We start from the raw sequence: 16,589 nt of genomic DNA, 5'->3' as shown, positions 1-16,589 counted from the left end.
CTTTTGGGAAAGGGGGTAGCCAAGGAAAACACAAACAATGGCTTTGGGATCTAGCTTTCCGCGGGTAGGAGACAAATCATGGACGAAACATTTACACCCAAAGACACATAGGGATAGGAAACAATGGAGAAATGGGGAAGATAAGTTGATGAGGGGACTTGTATTCCAAGAGACGAGATGGCATCCGATTGATAAGATAAGCTGCAATCATAACAGTATCCACCCAAAATTATGTAATTTTCATTTTCTTAGTTCTGGTAGCACTCGACTTGCAACCCTCTAATGTGTATATGAATATGTATAAATGTGCATTTGTAAGACAGTGGTGGAAAATGGGTTGGTTGGGTAAGGGTTGAATACCAACCCACCATGACCCATCATCAATCCTTGTTAAAGCTCATAACCCATCCTATCCCTAGTCCACCCTGACCCACTTGGCCCATCTATAATGACTCTTAATCACCCTCATCCATATTAATCCACCTACCTTCACCTATAAATACAAAAATGGGTCGGGTCAACCCATATACCTAAAATAATAATTTTTGAGAAAATAGTCTCTCTCAAGACTACCACGTGACAAAACCGAGTTAAGTCAACCTATATATTCAAAAGTGCAAAAATTGTAAAAAAATATAGAAAATAGTAAATAAAATCGCAAAAAATGCATAAAAAAACCAAAATCTGCAGAAAATTCAGAACTTTTGCAAAAAAATCAGAAAATATGCAAAAAATACTACTAAAAGGCAGGAAATGCATGAAAAACACCAGAAAATGCGAAAATTAAGCAGAAAAGCACAAAAAAAATTGCAGAAAATGCAGAAAATAAAAAAAAATCAGAAAATGTAGAAAAATACCAGAAATTTGCAAAAATGCAAAAAACAACAAAATTTACAAAAAATAGTAGAAAATAGAAGAAAATTTGTAGAAGATACAAAAAAATGCATAATTTTTACAAAAGTTATTTCGTAAAAGTACATTCACAAAAGTACTTTTGTAAAAGTGCTTTTGTAAGTGCTTACACAAAAGTACTTCTATAAAAGTACTACCATAAAAGTGCTTTCATACTTCCGTATTATGCTTTCATAAAAGTACATTTATAAAAGTGCTTTTATATAAAAGTACTTCTGTAAAAGTTCTTTCATAAAAGTACTTTTATAAAAGTGCCTTTATGCTTTCATAAATCTTTTGTAAAAGTACTTTCATAAAAGTGATTTCGTGTAAAAGTACTTTTGTAGAAGTGCTTTTATGTTTTACGTCGAGTCATAACCACGTATCCCCTGGTTAGGAGATCGGATAAAATCTCCCTCCATCACCCACCATTCAGACTGGTCTGGAGAAATGACGAGAATTCTTCTTCCTTTTGCAAATATAATTGTTAGATTCTTTGATAAAATAACATATCCAATCCAATAGTAGCCTCCCTTGATGAGGCCATAAAGGCTCCATGGGTAAACATGATGTGAGTAGCTTGAAAGGAGCATAAAGATTGAATATACTCATGTAAACTCATAACTGGAACTAAAAATGACAAAACCCCAAATTCCTCAAAAACTTTAAATCCACTCGAATGATTGGTGAAGGCTGCATTCTTTGAACTGATTTTTTTCATAAAATGTAGTAAACTACTTTTACGACAACATGATTTTAGCCTGTCTTCAAAAAGAAAAACTATTTGAAAAGCGAATTAATGGCCAGAGGATCCATAATTCAAGTTGTGTATTTTCAAAGTATCATACATACATATATATATATATATTTATATTAAGTTAGAGAAAAAATCAATCAATTTTTAAAATATTAATTTTGTATTGATGTTAGAGAGATATTTTCTCTATTTTTTTGGCCACAAAGTGGAATGACTATCACCGTAAAAATATTTTTTTCCACTTGAAATGTAAATTTTGGACCTTTTAAGGTCAATGATCAATTCCATATATAATGTGATGTGACAACACATTTATAGTCTGTCAATTACATTTCAAAGACAACCTCATACATAATCTGTCGATTACATTTCAATAATCTAACTATAATACCGAAAGATATGATACCTAAAAAAACTAACCGGTAGGCAAAACATTGTAAGCACGTCAATGAATAATTAGAAAATTTTGTAAGCAAGTCCAATCAATACTTAAAAAAAGTTTACACCTGTCCCTTAAAATACCCCAACCTACCTGTGTTAGATACATGCTTGGAATGTATTTCCAAATTCCAATCCATCCATCTGCCTAATTTCATATATCAAAATGATAAATCCCTTTACCACTTTTGAAGTTCTGCTCCTGCTACAGAAAGAATCTATATTATGTTATATGGAAAACAACAAGTATATCATATATATATATATATATATATATATATATATATATATATATATATATTGTATATATAAATGGAAAATAAAAATGACATAGAAGGATGTGTCCCCAACTTCTGCATCCTATTTTGTTTAAAAGAGAGATGAATGTAGTTGAAAGAGGTAGAGTCTCCACCGTTGTTGATTCTAGCATATAGAGAGCACCCCTCTTAATTTGAACCAACAATGGTGAATGTTCTACCACTAATTTTGCTTCTCTTAAACAAATAAAAAAGAGAAAAAAGGATATAGGAGAAGTTTAAAACTTGGATTTTAGAGATGCAATAGATGAGAGGACAAAATGGTCTTATAAAAGTTCAAAATGGAAGAAATGTTGACGACAAGAACAAGTATTAGAACCTAAAAGTACATGGTAGCTTTTTGTCACAAATGAAAGTTCAAGGACCTAAGTGCAAGGTTCAAAGTATATATCATTACAGTTCGATATGCTGGTAAGGTGTATCGGCCTATATCGGTGTTTTTTTGTGTTTTTATTTTTTATTTATTTTTAATCTGGTTCAGAGGGGTTGTTTTAAGGCCTGTCTACTCTCTGAACCACGGTCTAACCCAAAATATTCCCTGTAGGGGTGTATTGGGAAGGCCACGATACGATACGTATTGGCCGATATGGTCTGATACGAAATGGTATTTTAAACTTTTGCCTAAGCGTAACTACCCCCAAAGTATAGGGTAGGTCTATGTATTTTACTCTTCCCCTCTAGAAAAATAAATAAATAAATAACATCATATTGGCATTATTCTACATTCCAATAAAAAGTTAATACATTTACATGGTCTTGGGCCTATTTGGGCATGACTAGGTTAGTTGGATTTTGGGCATTTTGTGTGAAGAGTAAGAGAAAATGCAACATATTCAGGTCGAACTTAGGTTGGATTAAGTATTTAAGGCCTCAACCCAACCTAAGAATAAGATCATCCTATGGTATAGCCTTAAAATCTCAACCCATTAGCCCAACCCATTGTAATAGCTTTACATTAGGGGTGCAACTTGAACGCCTTGGGTCAGTTTGAAGATCAACCTAGGCCTACCCTAAAGGTGTAAATTCTGGTTTGTGACTGACCCAACCCAAGGTTAAGCCCAAGGCTATCAATCCTAGGCCCAACCATAGTTTTAACCTAACACAACTTTGGCTAGGTTTGGGCTTAAGCTTGAGTTGAGTCAAGATGAGTTTGGACAAGTTGGTTGGGTTTGAATGAATTTATGTATGTATTTTTATATAATCATTTTCGGTTGGACTTTATGGCCCAAGTTTAGAGTAAAGTTGATTATAAATAGGCAAAATGTATGGTGCATAAATTGCATTGTAAAGCAAAATGAAGAAAAAAAAGAACCAATGATAAAAACAACAGTTGACAATTTTATGTATAACATTGTTAAAGTCTTTAATGATAAATACACTTCATAGATGTGAAAGTACACCTTGTGAAACATGAATCAATGAGAAGGAAATAGGTCTTGCGGCTTTTTTAATGTGATTGATTGAAATTTCGATTTAGCATACAACAAATATTAAAAAATGCATGTAGTTGGACTCGTGAATATATATACCTTTTTTTTTGCCTAGGCCCAAGCCACAGCCCAAATACTTAGGCTCAATAATTGCAAAATCTCATGTTGGACTAGGTTGGAAGCACCCATGTTTCACTCCTACTTTACATGCTTTGGGTCGGGCCCTCTCCTAATTTAATACTTCTATCCCTTTTTGTAGAGCCCGGATGTTTGGCAAGCAAAAACGTTTCACACACATCATCTAACCTTACATCAGGAATATCTCCCACATGTATGTTAAATTCATGTGGAGATGTTCCCGATATTCAATAGCCATTCTTTAACTGTGTGCACAGGTTTTACTTATAGGAGATCCATGCTCATAATCCAGTTACAAATAGGTGATGGGATGTCCTCATGTTCATTGGCATCTAGCCATACATTAGAAATATTGTATGTATAATATATTCTTATGGAAGTGTTTAGGGGTGCAAATAGCTCAGATCATGATATGATTTGATCTAATGTGATCCTATTTTGTCGGATTTGGATATCCCCATTTTGGATTTTCGGATTGGATCGGATAATAGGATTCAATTAAAAAACCGAATTGATTAGGATTACCCCCATCCCATCCGATAAATATGATATTTATATTGCATTTTTTGTAATTTTTTATATTATTTATTTTTATAAAAAACATGTATATATATGATGAAAACAGTTGAAAAACCTTATTGTTTTTTCTTTATTTAAACAGTTATATTTTCTTATCATTTTAATAATTTATTTTTTAAATTAAATTGGATTGGATCACATTTGGATATTTGATGCCCTTATTGAATTCAAATTCGAATATAAGATCATATCAAATCTTCATATTGGATCGGATCAGATCTATAGTTTAATGGATTGGATTTGAATATTCCCTAATTTGAATCTGATTGATCGGTTTGCATCCCTAAAAGTGTTCCTAAAGGCTCAATTTGGAAGGAGTACAAATACAAATTTGTACAACGTAAATACATACAAAACAATACAACATATAAGGTTTTTCACTCTACATATTTGTATTTGTACTCCTTCCAAATTAAGCCTATACATAATTTTGCACTCTATATATTTGTATTTGTACTCCTTCCAAACTGGGCCTAACGTTCATTTGAATGTCCATGGCTGCAAAATGTGCATAGATATTTTTCTGCAAGAGATCCTGCTGCATACACTCTTACCAAACAAACTCTTATTTTTGTCTTCAATAGAAAAGGGAAATTTGCTTAAGCCTTTCTCGAAGTTTGTGGTTGTTGTTGAAACTTGAAATATCTCCAAAAGTTTGGTAATTGCACTGACCTCCCTAATCTTCTTGACATAGTTTCAAGTAGACCCCCTTTATTAGAATCTTCTAAAAAGAGGTATGAAAATCTCCAAAATACCCATGTAACTACTTTTGACCAAAATATTTATTTTTCAAACTTTCCTTTCATATGAATTGCACCATTCCAATTTCTTTTCTGATAGTGTTTTATTTTTCAAATTTGCTCTTCATATCAATGGCTTTAAGATAAAATTGCAACTTTAAATTATTCTCTTTTGTTTTTTTAATTTGTATAAACATTCATCAATAATTATTACATGGTTTCAGGCTTTCAGCAACGTTAAAAACTTAGAAGAAGGTTTGAACTATTTAATAAAAAAAAAATCAGAATCAAATTTCATCCTTCTTCATAACAGAACGCGTCTCACACCGACTTTACAGCACGTTTCAACCTCCTATAACATCTTCCCGTTAAAAATTTACAAGTACGAGGCGTTACACGTGTACGGCTGATTCGTTCTGTGGGGTCGGTGTGATGCGCGAAAAGTCAGGAGAGGATGAACTCTCAAATTCCATCTCTTGCTTAGCTTACAAGTAAGAAGATTCAAGACCCCGGAGTTTTACGATGACGTCTTCTTAAGATGACAACGTAGCTCCTCGCCTTACTACCGTTTGATTAGAACCTTTAGAACTCGGAAATTAATACTATGTATAGAGAATATGTAAGCAGGATTCTAACTGAGATAAAAGATTCCAATATAACGGTATAACCTACAATTCTACCCTACAAATCCTCCGCCTGATTAATTATAAACCGTTTGCTACGTTGACGGAAAAAAGTTCCGATACGATTGCTTTCTATGTCAAAAGTAGGAAAAACAGTCATTTTTTTAATGATGCAAAAGCGATACGTGTATTATACGCCGCGTAACGAACGATTACACTGCGACGAACGAAGAAATGATTTTCTCTTAAAAACCGAACGTTCGCTGAGACAGTTCTCTCTCTCTTTAACGTAGCTTAGGTTCTCCTCCCTCCCTCTCTTTCTCTCTCTCTGAGAAGGAAGAAAGATCGTAGGAGAAACGAGAAAGCTCTGTCTAGAATCCATACTGGCTTAATGCAGATAAATCTGAAGCAGATCCCTTAATTTTCTATGTTCTTGAATGATTTATAGGCTTATTTTGTCATCTTATCTGAATTAAAAATGGGAGATGATTGTTGTTCTACGCAACTAATCGACGGCGATGGCGAATTCAATGCCACTGGCCTCGAAAATTTCAGCAAAACTGTAAAGCTCGTCGAATGCGGACTCTCCTATGCGGTGGTGGCGATCATGGGCCCGCAGAGCAGCGGTATGTTTTCTAATAGGAAATTTCAATTTCTGTTTAACGGGCTTGATAGAGTCTGATCAATTGAGGTCATGGTGATTCGCAACAACTTTAATTTGTAATTTGTCTACGTAAGTTTTGCTCTCTTTGGAACATTTCAATTATAATAATCATTTAGGGTCCCAGTAGAAACGAAGGCTATTAAAGTTAGCTGGATTTTATTTTACTTTCCTCGCATTTATATGCTTTAAGATGGAATTTTTAAGATATGAGTTGGAAATTAGTAGTGACAATGCTAAGGTGGTGAAGTTTACTATTGTAGTTAAAGCATTTCTTTGAATTTATGGGGGGAAATTTATCCGGCCATTATCAGCATTTTTATTGGTAATGCGATTATTATGTTTTGCACATACTGCATTTAATAATTTAAATCAGTAACAGTTCAAGAAGCCTTATATGTTATTTTGCTTTCTCAGGACGGGTTTGAGGGGGAGAGGGGGGGGGGATGGATATGCTTAAATTCAAATTATTTCCTTACCTGAATAGGCAACTTCTTCCATATTTTAAAATCATCTCCCCTTGTGAAAGGGACATGGTAAAAGCTAAACATTCACGTTTTATCGGAGGCTTCAAATGTCTTATTGGATAACCACAGGCATGGACATTAAAATTCAATGGGTGCAAAGGACGACTAACAGCATGACTGATTCTTTGGCTAAAGAAGCGGGGTTGGGAGGATTCAAATGTTTTGGGCTCGGTTTCAATGTTTTTGGCTTGGAGATAAGATGCTTTATCTCCATCTGCCCTCTGTTCACATTGTAACTTTCTTTTAATATTTTAATTGAATTTACAGTTATTGATAAAAAAAAGCTAAACATTCATGTATGGAGTCTGGGAATGCTTATATCTTGTTCCCCGTTACGGGTTATCTCATGTAGTAGGGGTCGTCGTTATCTTAGCAAAACTCTTTTGGTCGTTATTACTGGCAAAATATATGCAAAATCTACAACTTGCTTTCCATGATTAACCATGAAAAGAAAGCCTGGTAATATAAAATATGGAAATTCCAAGCCAAACAATATCCTTATTTTAGCTACCATGGGTAGACATTGTTTCATACCAAAATTCTTCACCACTTCACTAAATTTCCCAAACCAAGCACGGGGAGATTGTTTCAACCCATAAGTTGCCTTTTTTAGTCTACACACTTTACCATCCTCCCCCTAAGCAACAAATCTAGGTGGTTGCTCCATATATACCTCCTCCATGAGGTCACCATGAAGGAAGTCATTTTTAATGTCAAGTTGAAACAATGGCCAATCATACATAATTGCTAGGGAAATTAAGACAAGGACTGAGCCAATCTTTGCCACTGGAGAGAAGGTCTCCATATAGTCCACCCCATACAACTAAGAATAACCTTTAGCAACAAGTTGGGCCTTCAAACGCTTCACACTGCCATCTGGAAAGTATTTAACAGTATACACCCATTTACAATCCACAACATGCTTACCTGGAGGAAGAGTAGTGAGTTCTCATGTGTGAGTATACTGAAGAGCGGAGAGTTCTTCCTCCATTGCTTGATGCCACCCAGGTGAAGTAAGGTCCTCCTGGACCTCTTTAGGTAAAGAGATAAATGACAATAGAGAAACAAACTAGCAATGTGAAGCGGAAATGTGAGAGTCTGAAACAAAATTAGAAATGGGATGTAGGGTACAACTATGTTTACCTTTTCGCAAAGCAATGGGAAGATCAAGCTGGAAGATTCTGGGATAGGAGAAACAATAGGATCTGTAGACAAGGTAGAAGCCGAAGGAGGTGCTGGTGTCTATCGATGAGTACACGTGCTAGATTGGTGGTCGTTCAGTAGGAATCTGCACGGGAATGGTGAAAGTTCAGCCCCAACTGGAACAACCAGAACCGGATCACGGACTGGAAGAGGGAGAGGAAGCAAATGTGGAGATAACGATACTTCAGGTCCCGAAAAGAATGGAACGGACTCAAAAAAAGTGACATCAGGACAGACATAGAACTTCCGAGTAATGGGATTGTAACACTTATACCCTTTCTGGGTCCAAGAGTAGCCAAGAAAGAATACAATTAATAAGGAAACAAGCAGTAAGCACAACGTCACTCCAAAATCGTTTAGGAACACTCATATGATGAAGAATAGATCGAGTAATTTTAAGGAGATGACGGTTCTTTCGTTCAACCACCCCATTTTGCTGAGGGGTGGATGCACATGAAGTTTGATGAATGATGCCATGTTGTTCTAAATACTGTTGAAAAGAAGTGAGGAAGTATTCACAACCATTATCTGAACGAAGAACTTTGATTGGAACACCAAATTGCGTATGTATTTCAGCATGGCATTTTTGAAAAATGGAAAATAATTCACTCATTTCTTTCATTAAAAAGTCCATGTCATCCTTGAACAATCATTAATAAAAGTGATAACACTTATAACCATTATAAGACTCTATTTTAATCGGACCCTAATCATCTGAATGAACTAAAGCAAAAGGACTCAACATATGACTATCAACTCTAGGACTGAATGAAACCTGATTGGTGTTTCCCATATTGACACGACTTACACTGTAAAGACGACAAATGATTTAAAGACGAAACCAATTTCTTGAGTGCCTTAAGGGATGGATTTCCCAGCCGACAATGCCATTATAGAGGAGTGAGGGAAGTCTGAAATGCAACTGATGATTCACCACTGTCAAGATAATACAATCCACTGGCTTCATGCCCTCTACCAATCTTCTTCCCAGTCTTGAGATCATGAAAAACACAAAATGAAGAGAAAAATGTAATAGAGCAATTAAGGGTCTTAGTTAATTTACTAACTAACATAAGATTGAATGAGAATTTAGGTACATATAGAACAAATGATAATGAAAGAGAAGTCGTTTCAACATTACCAATACCACAGATGGAGAAGAAGAACCGTTGGCAAGGGAAATAGTTTGAGATGTGGAAGTTTCAGAGAGGGAAGAGAACACACTTGGAGTCTCGGTCATGTGATTAGAGGCTCCAGAGTCAATAATCCAGGGAGAGGGTTTGGATGCCAGACAAGCTATACCTAGTGAGCAAGGGTGGCTGTAGTATGTTGTGAAGTAGCCTGAAGGAACCTCTCATATTCATCGTGTGGTACACTCATCATCTCCTTCCCAGAAACAGATGTAAATGTGGAAGGTGTGAGATTTGGTTATTGGTTATCACTGACATCAACCCCACCAGCTACTGCATGATTAGCCCATGTAGAAGGTGGGCCATGGAGATCATAACGAAAATTCACCGAATGTCCTTCCCTGCCACAATGCGTACACTTCCTAGTAGAGTTACATTTTCCTTTACCATGGCCTCCCCCTGAGTCACGACCACCACCATGGCCAAATATAGAACCACCACGACCTCCTCGAGATCCATGTTCTCCCCCTCTAGTACCACATCCACCTCCTCTGGCTGCCACAAATCCTGATCTGTTAGATGGTGTGGTACTCTTTGTAGAACCCAAAGAGATCCTACAAAACCTTGCAAATACCTCCTCAAGTGTAGGAAGAGTAGAGCCTCCCAATATTTGGGCTCTAACTGGTTCGTACTCTGATTTCAGCCCCACCAAGAACCTAGTGACATCCAGTTGCTCCCTCTGTTGTTGCTGAACCTTAACATCCAGAGTTGGGGGATGATAGACATTTAGTTAATTTATGTGGTTTTTCATACTTGCATAGTACTCTTCTAGGGTTTTATTCCCTTGCTACAGATCAAAATACTCCTTGTGAATAAACCCTAGTTGATTCTAGGTCAAAGTAGAGAAGAAGAAAGAAGAAAGAAAAGAGAAAGAAGAAGAAGGAGAGGAGAAGAGTGTTCAGCCAGACTAGAAGAAAGAATGTTCTTAATTACTCTCCTAGCCGACCCACTTGACTTTTATTCATAAAACTTGAGTTACAAGAAAGACAATTTTGTCCCTCATATAAGATGGGACACATAACTTAAACTCATATACAATAGACCTTTCACATTCAAGAAGATACACCAGAATGACGAAAATACCCCTGACTCGAACATTCTAACACTCCCCCTCAAGCTGGAGAGTATATATCATATAGTCTCAGCTTGTTACAAATGTAATCTATTCTTCCCCGAGACAACCCTTTTGTGAAAAGATCTGCCCACTGATTTCCTATGCTCACATGAGATGTAGTTATTGCCTCACTTATCACTTTCTCTCTCACAAAGTGACAATCCACCTCAATATGTTTAGTTCTTTCATGGAAGACAGGATTGGATGAGATGAGAACAACAGCTTGGTTATCACAGTATAGTTTCATGGGTTTGTCAATTGAGAAACCCATCTCCTGTAGTAAGTTCTTCAGCCATACTAGTTCACATGTGGTATGGGCCATAGCCCTGTACTCTGCTTCCGCACCACTTCTTGCCACCACTGTTTGCTTCTTGCTCTTCCAAGTTACAAGATTGCCACCCAAGAAGGTACAATACCCTGTGGTTGACCTCCTGTCTGATATAGAGCCAGCCCAATCAACATCTGTGTACCCTACTATCTCAAGAGTTCCTCCCTTTTGGTATAACAATACCCTGTGGTTGACCTCCTTTATGATATAGAGCTAGCCCAATCAGCATCTGTGTACCCTACTATCTCAAGGGTTCCCAGTGAGGAACCCAAGGATGTTGCATAAACTGACTCACCACACTCATAGCAAATGATATATTTGGTCGGGTAACGGTCAGGTAGTTCAACTTTCCCACCAACCTTCTGTATCTTTCAGGATCATCAAACTCTTCACCTGTATCCACACTTAACTTGGAATTGAGTTCCATAGGAGTCTCTGTTGGTTTAGCACCTAACAACCCTGTTTCTTCAAGTAGATCAAGGACATATTTTCTTTGACATAGGTTGATCCCCTGTTTTGACCTCGCAACTTCTATTCCTAGGAAATACTTTAGCTTCCCCAAATCTTTCGTATTGAAGTGGTCCTGTAAGAATTTTTTTAGCCTGTCAATTCCATTGTTGTCACTTCCAGTTATGACAATATCATCCACATACACGACTAGCAAGATTTTCCCATCTTTTGAGTTATAGCTGAACACAGAGTGATCAACCTGACACTGTTTCATCCTAAAGGCCTTCACCACTTCACTGAACCTGCCAAACCATGCACGTGGAGACTATTTCAGTCCATAGATTGCCTTTTTGAGCCTGCACACCTTAACAACCTCCCCCTGAGCGATAAACCCTGGTGGTTGCTCCATATACACCTCAACAAGATCACCATGTAGGAAGGCATTTTTGATGTCAAGTTGTACGAGAGGCCAATCATACATAGCAGCTAATGAGATCAACACCCGAACTGAACCAATTTTAGCCACAGGAGAGAATGTCTCCATATAGTCCACACCATATAACTGAGAATAGCCCTTGGCCACTAACCGTGCCTTCAGTCGTTCCACACTGCCATCAGGAAGATGCTTCACTGTATAGATCCATTTACACCCAACAATGTGCTTACCGGGAGGAAGGGTGGTGAGTTCCTACGTGTGATTATGTTGTAGAGCAGAGAGTTCTTCTTCCAGGGCTTGCCGCCACCTTGGGGAGGTAAGGGCTTCCCGTACAGTCTTGGGAATGGGAACCAATGAGAATAATGATATAAACTTGCAATGAGAAGCATAAAGGTGAGTAGTAGAAACATAGTCGGAAATGGAATGAGAAGTACAAGTACGTTTACCTTTTTGCAAAGCAAAGATCAAGATCTGAGGAAGAAGGAATAGTAACAGGATCTGTCGACAGGTGCTGAAGTGGAGGAGGGGCCGAAGCACTTCTGCGGGTATACACTTGAGTAATTGGCGGCCTCTCTGTAGTAACATGCATATGATGTGCATTTGCAGTAGGAATGGGAGCTATGGGAAGGGGGTCCACAACCGGAACAGGAAGAGGAACCACAGAGGGAGAAGAAGAGACCCCGACATCTGAGAAAAAAGGAACTGATTCAAAGAAGGTGACATCAGGGCACACATCCGATTTATGAAACTTTGGGTTATAACACTTGTACCATTTCTGAGTCATTGAATAGCCAAGAAAAATACACTTTGTAGCTCGAGCATCTAGCTTGTCTACTCCAGTTCCAAAGTGTTGAACAAAACAAACATGGCCAAAGACTCTTGGGGTGAGAGGAAAGGGAGACAAAGTGGGAAACAACACGGAGAAAGGGGATTGACTTCCAAGGATTGACATGGGCATCCGATTTATTAGAAAACAGGATGTAAGAACTGCATCACTCCAAAAATGCTTTGGGACATGCGTATTGATCATCAAGGACCGAGCAGTTTCAAGAAGATGTCTATTTTTCTGTTTAGCTACACTGTTTTGTTGCGGGGTGTAGGCACAAGAAGTTTGATGAATTATTCCATGATGTTCTAGGTATTGCTGAAATGGTGAGATGTATTTTTTGGCATTTTCGGAGCGAAGTATTTTCATATGAACACCAAATTGAGTGCGTATTTCAGCATGAAATTTCTGAAAAATAGGGAGAACAATTCACTACGGTCTTTCATAAGATACATCCATGTCATCTTTGAAAAGTCATCAACAAAGATTACAAAATACTTAAACCCATTGTATGACACCACTTTAACTGGACCCCATACATTAGAATGAACTAAAGCAAAAGGACTTGAGACACGACTATCAATTCTTGGACTAAATGAGACTCGATGATGTTTTCCCAACTGACATGATTCACAATCTAATAATGAAAGATGACTCAAGGAAGGAATTAGCAGCTTCAAAGCCTTGAGAGAGGGATGACCAAGTCTGCAGTGCCATTGGAGAGGAGTAAGAGACGACTGAAAAGCCACTGGGGGGCCACCACCATCAGGTAATACAAACCACCTGCTTTATTCCCTCCACCAATCTTCTTCCCCATCTTGAGATCCTGAAACACACAAGAAGAAGGATAGAAGGTTACAGAACAATCAAGGGACATGGTTAATCTACTAACAGACATATGGTTAAAAGAGAACTTAGGAACATATAAAACAGATGCTAAAGACAATGAGGAGAGATCAACATCACCAACACCACAAATAGGAGATGTAGAACCATTAGCAAGTGTAACTGTCTGAGATGTGGAGGAGCGAGAAAGGGAAGAAAATACATCAAGAGTCCCAGACATATGGTCCGAGGCTCTAGAATCAATGATCCAAGGTAAGGCTTTGGAAGCTAAATAAGTCATGCCTGAATGGGCAAGTGTAGCTGTGTTCTGCTGAGATATTTGAAGGAAATGCTCATATATTGCCCGTGGTACACTCACCATTTTCTACCCAGAAGCACAAGTGGGTGTGGAGGGGGTTGGTGCAGTTTGCTGGCTTTCAGTAATTGTGCTACTACTCTTAGATGTAACATGGTTAGCCCAAGTGTTGGGTGGACCACGCAAATCATAGCAGAAATTAACTATGTGCCCCTCTAAGCCACAATGTGTACATTTTCTCTGAGCATTACCCCTTCCTTTTCCACGGCCTCCCCCTGACTCTCGGCCTCCAGTCCGACCACTAGCCCAGGTAAACATGTGTCCACCACGGTTGCTTGGAGGGACACTGCTGCCACCACCACTTCTACTTCCATGACCACTCCCTTTAGTCACTACCAAACCAGATCTATCAGAGAAGGAAGAATGTTTCACCAGCTCAATGGATGTGCTCTTAAGATGGGCAAAAACTTCTTCAAGTGAGGGGAGAGCTGATCCCCCCAATATCTGTGCTCTGATAGGCTTATACTCAACCTTCAAGCCCACAAGAAACCTAGTCACATCAAGCTGTTCACATTGCTGTTGTTGGATCTGGACATCTGATGTTAGAGGGTGATACACATTTAGCTCATTGCGGATGTTCCTCAAACCTGCATAATACTCTTCTAAGCTTTGACTTCCTTGTTTCAAATTGATGTACTCTTGGTATAATTGATATACCCTAGTTGTGTTGTCTTATCCAGAGTACAACTTTTAGCATGATCCCAGATCTCTTTGGCTATATCTAGGAACATGAAGTTCACACTAATCTTTGGTTCCATGCTGTTCCAAAGCCATGTCATTATTTGTGCATCATCTTGTTCCCAATCATTGAACCCAGGAGAATCAGATGAAGGTTTTTCCTCCCTCAAATGTTTTACTTTCCTCTTGGCCTTCAAGAACACCTCCACAGATTTTTCCCATGGTACATAGTTCTCACCATTCAACTTGATGGAAGCCATTTGAACACTTAGATAATCTGAAGAAAGCATGATGTCGGTTTTGTTGTCATTCCCAACTACAGTTGAAGCCATCTCAATTATTTCACCTTTGAATATACACCACAATCTCACACTCGTCACAAGACTTATCTCACTTATGATACCACCAACCCCACTTTCTTCAACTGCACATTACACACTACACTCTAAAGCTGAAATCATTCAGTCAACACATCAAACACTTGGACTGCACACTGCAGAACCATTTACCATCAACACACCACTGCTGAAATTACTCAGTCATTTCATCGAACACTTGTTTTTCATTCTGCAGAACTGATTACACACAAGGTCTAGGGGTTCACTTTTAAGCATTTAGAATCATAGATATGTCAGCCACCACAACACAACCAACACCACACCACTACTGTCGTGGACCTCAGCAATCTACTACTCTTCTTTCAGCACACATGCGAGCAAGAAAACAAAAGAATATGACTGATATGTGTATCAGTTTCACCCAACACCACAACAACTAACTTTTGAAGCACAAAAAATTAGCATTCACAGTCCATTTTTGAACACACGACAGCAATGTCCATACCTGTATACGTCCAGCCCTCTTCGTACACTGAATAGATGGTCTAGTATACCACTTCAACGACCACCACAGCATCGGCCAGAGGCATTCTCACCTCCAGGCCCTCAAAACGGCAACTCTTTTTCAGTCCTTCATCGAGTCTTCAATCAGGTCAGTTGTAGGATGATGAAACCTACTGTGAAGCTGGCGGCGAACCCAAGAAGAAGACAGTAGCAAGAAAACACGAGACCTTAATGCTCTGATACCATGTGAATAAACCCTAGTTGATTCTAGGTCAAAGTAGGGAAGAAGAAAGAAGAAAGAAAAGAGAAAGAAGAAGAAGGAGAGGAGAAGAGTGTTCAGCCAGACTAGAAGAGAGAATGTTCTTAATTACTCTCCTAGCCGACCCACTTGACTTTTATTCATAAAACTTGAGTTACAAGAAAGACAATTTTGTCCCTCATATAAGATGGGACACATAACTTAAACTCAGATACAATAGACCTTTCACATTCAAGAAGATACACTAGAATGACCAAAATACCCCTGACTCTAACATTCTAACACTCCTGATAGAACTGATATACTCTCGTAGTATTATCCTACCTAGAATAAAGGTTCTTAGCATGTCCCCTTATGTCTTTAGCTGTATCTAAGAATATAAAGTTGGCACTTATTTTGGGTTTCATACTATGCCATAACCATGTCATGATTTGGGCATCTTCTTGTTCCCAGTCATCAGAAACTTCATATGCTTCACTTTCCTCTTTGCCTTGAGAAAAACTTCCACTGACTTGGCCCATGGCACATAATTCTCACCATTAAGTTTAATTAAAGTCATCTGCACACCCAGATATTTAGAGGGAATCACCACACTAGGTTTCTGATTACTACAACCATCTCCAGTTTCTGCCATGATGCCCTCCCAGTGCTACTTTTGATGCTGAATCCCCAGTCACCAACTGAGTAATGCTGTCAGGAGTTAGATGTTCCAGACACTACAGCAGTCTCCAAACACAGATAATAGGTTCACAACCAGTCACAATCAATCACCACTATGTAAACTACCATCCAGTTAAGAGCTTGATGTTTCAGACAGGTTCGGGTACCATTTCAGATTAAAGAACAAAAGGTAAACTAGCATTCAGACAACAACAAGGCCGAAAATTGATGTAGACAATTCAGCCACTCCTTTAAGTACAAAAACACAGACTTTTGTTCTTGTTCACACCATTATTGATTA

General features: G+C 38.1%; 1 protein-coding gene across 2 annotated transcripts in view; it reads left to right on the top strand.

The window, feature by feature from the left end:
• The first annotated feature begins 6,025 nt into the window (after positions 1-6,025).
• LOC148846352 (protein ROOT HAIR DEFECTIVE 3 homolog 2-like) overlaps positions 6,026-16,589 on the top strand; it is a 112,737-nt gene continuing 102,173 nt past the window's right edge. Inside the window, exon 1 of one of the 2 annotated variants that reach the window (XM_088953512.1) lies at positions 6,026-6,539. In XM_088953512.1, the coding sequence (XP_088809638.1) occupies positions 6,392-6,539 (148 nt within the window). In that variant the 5' untranslated portion in view covers positions 6,026-6,391. The remainder of the gene's footprint in view (positions 6,540-16,589) is intronic. The other variant, XM_088953513.1, reaches the window with a different exon arrangement.

This window comes from Nelumbo lutea, chromosome 7 (assembly GCF_056320005.1).
Source record: "Nelumbo lutea isolate HS-2025 chromosome 7, American lotus-T2T, whole genome shotgun sequence".
NCBI lineage: Eukaryota > Viridiplantae > Streptophyta > Magnoliopsida > Proteales > Nelumbonaceae > Nelumbo > Nelumbo lutea.
This window is presented reverse-complemented; position numbering and strand designations above follow the sequence as displayed.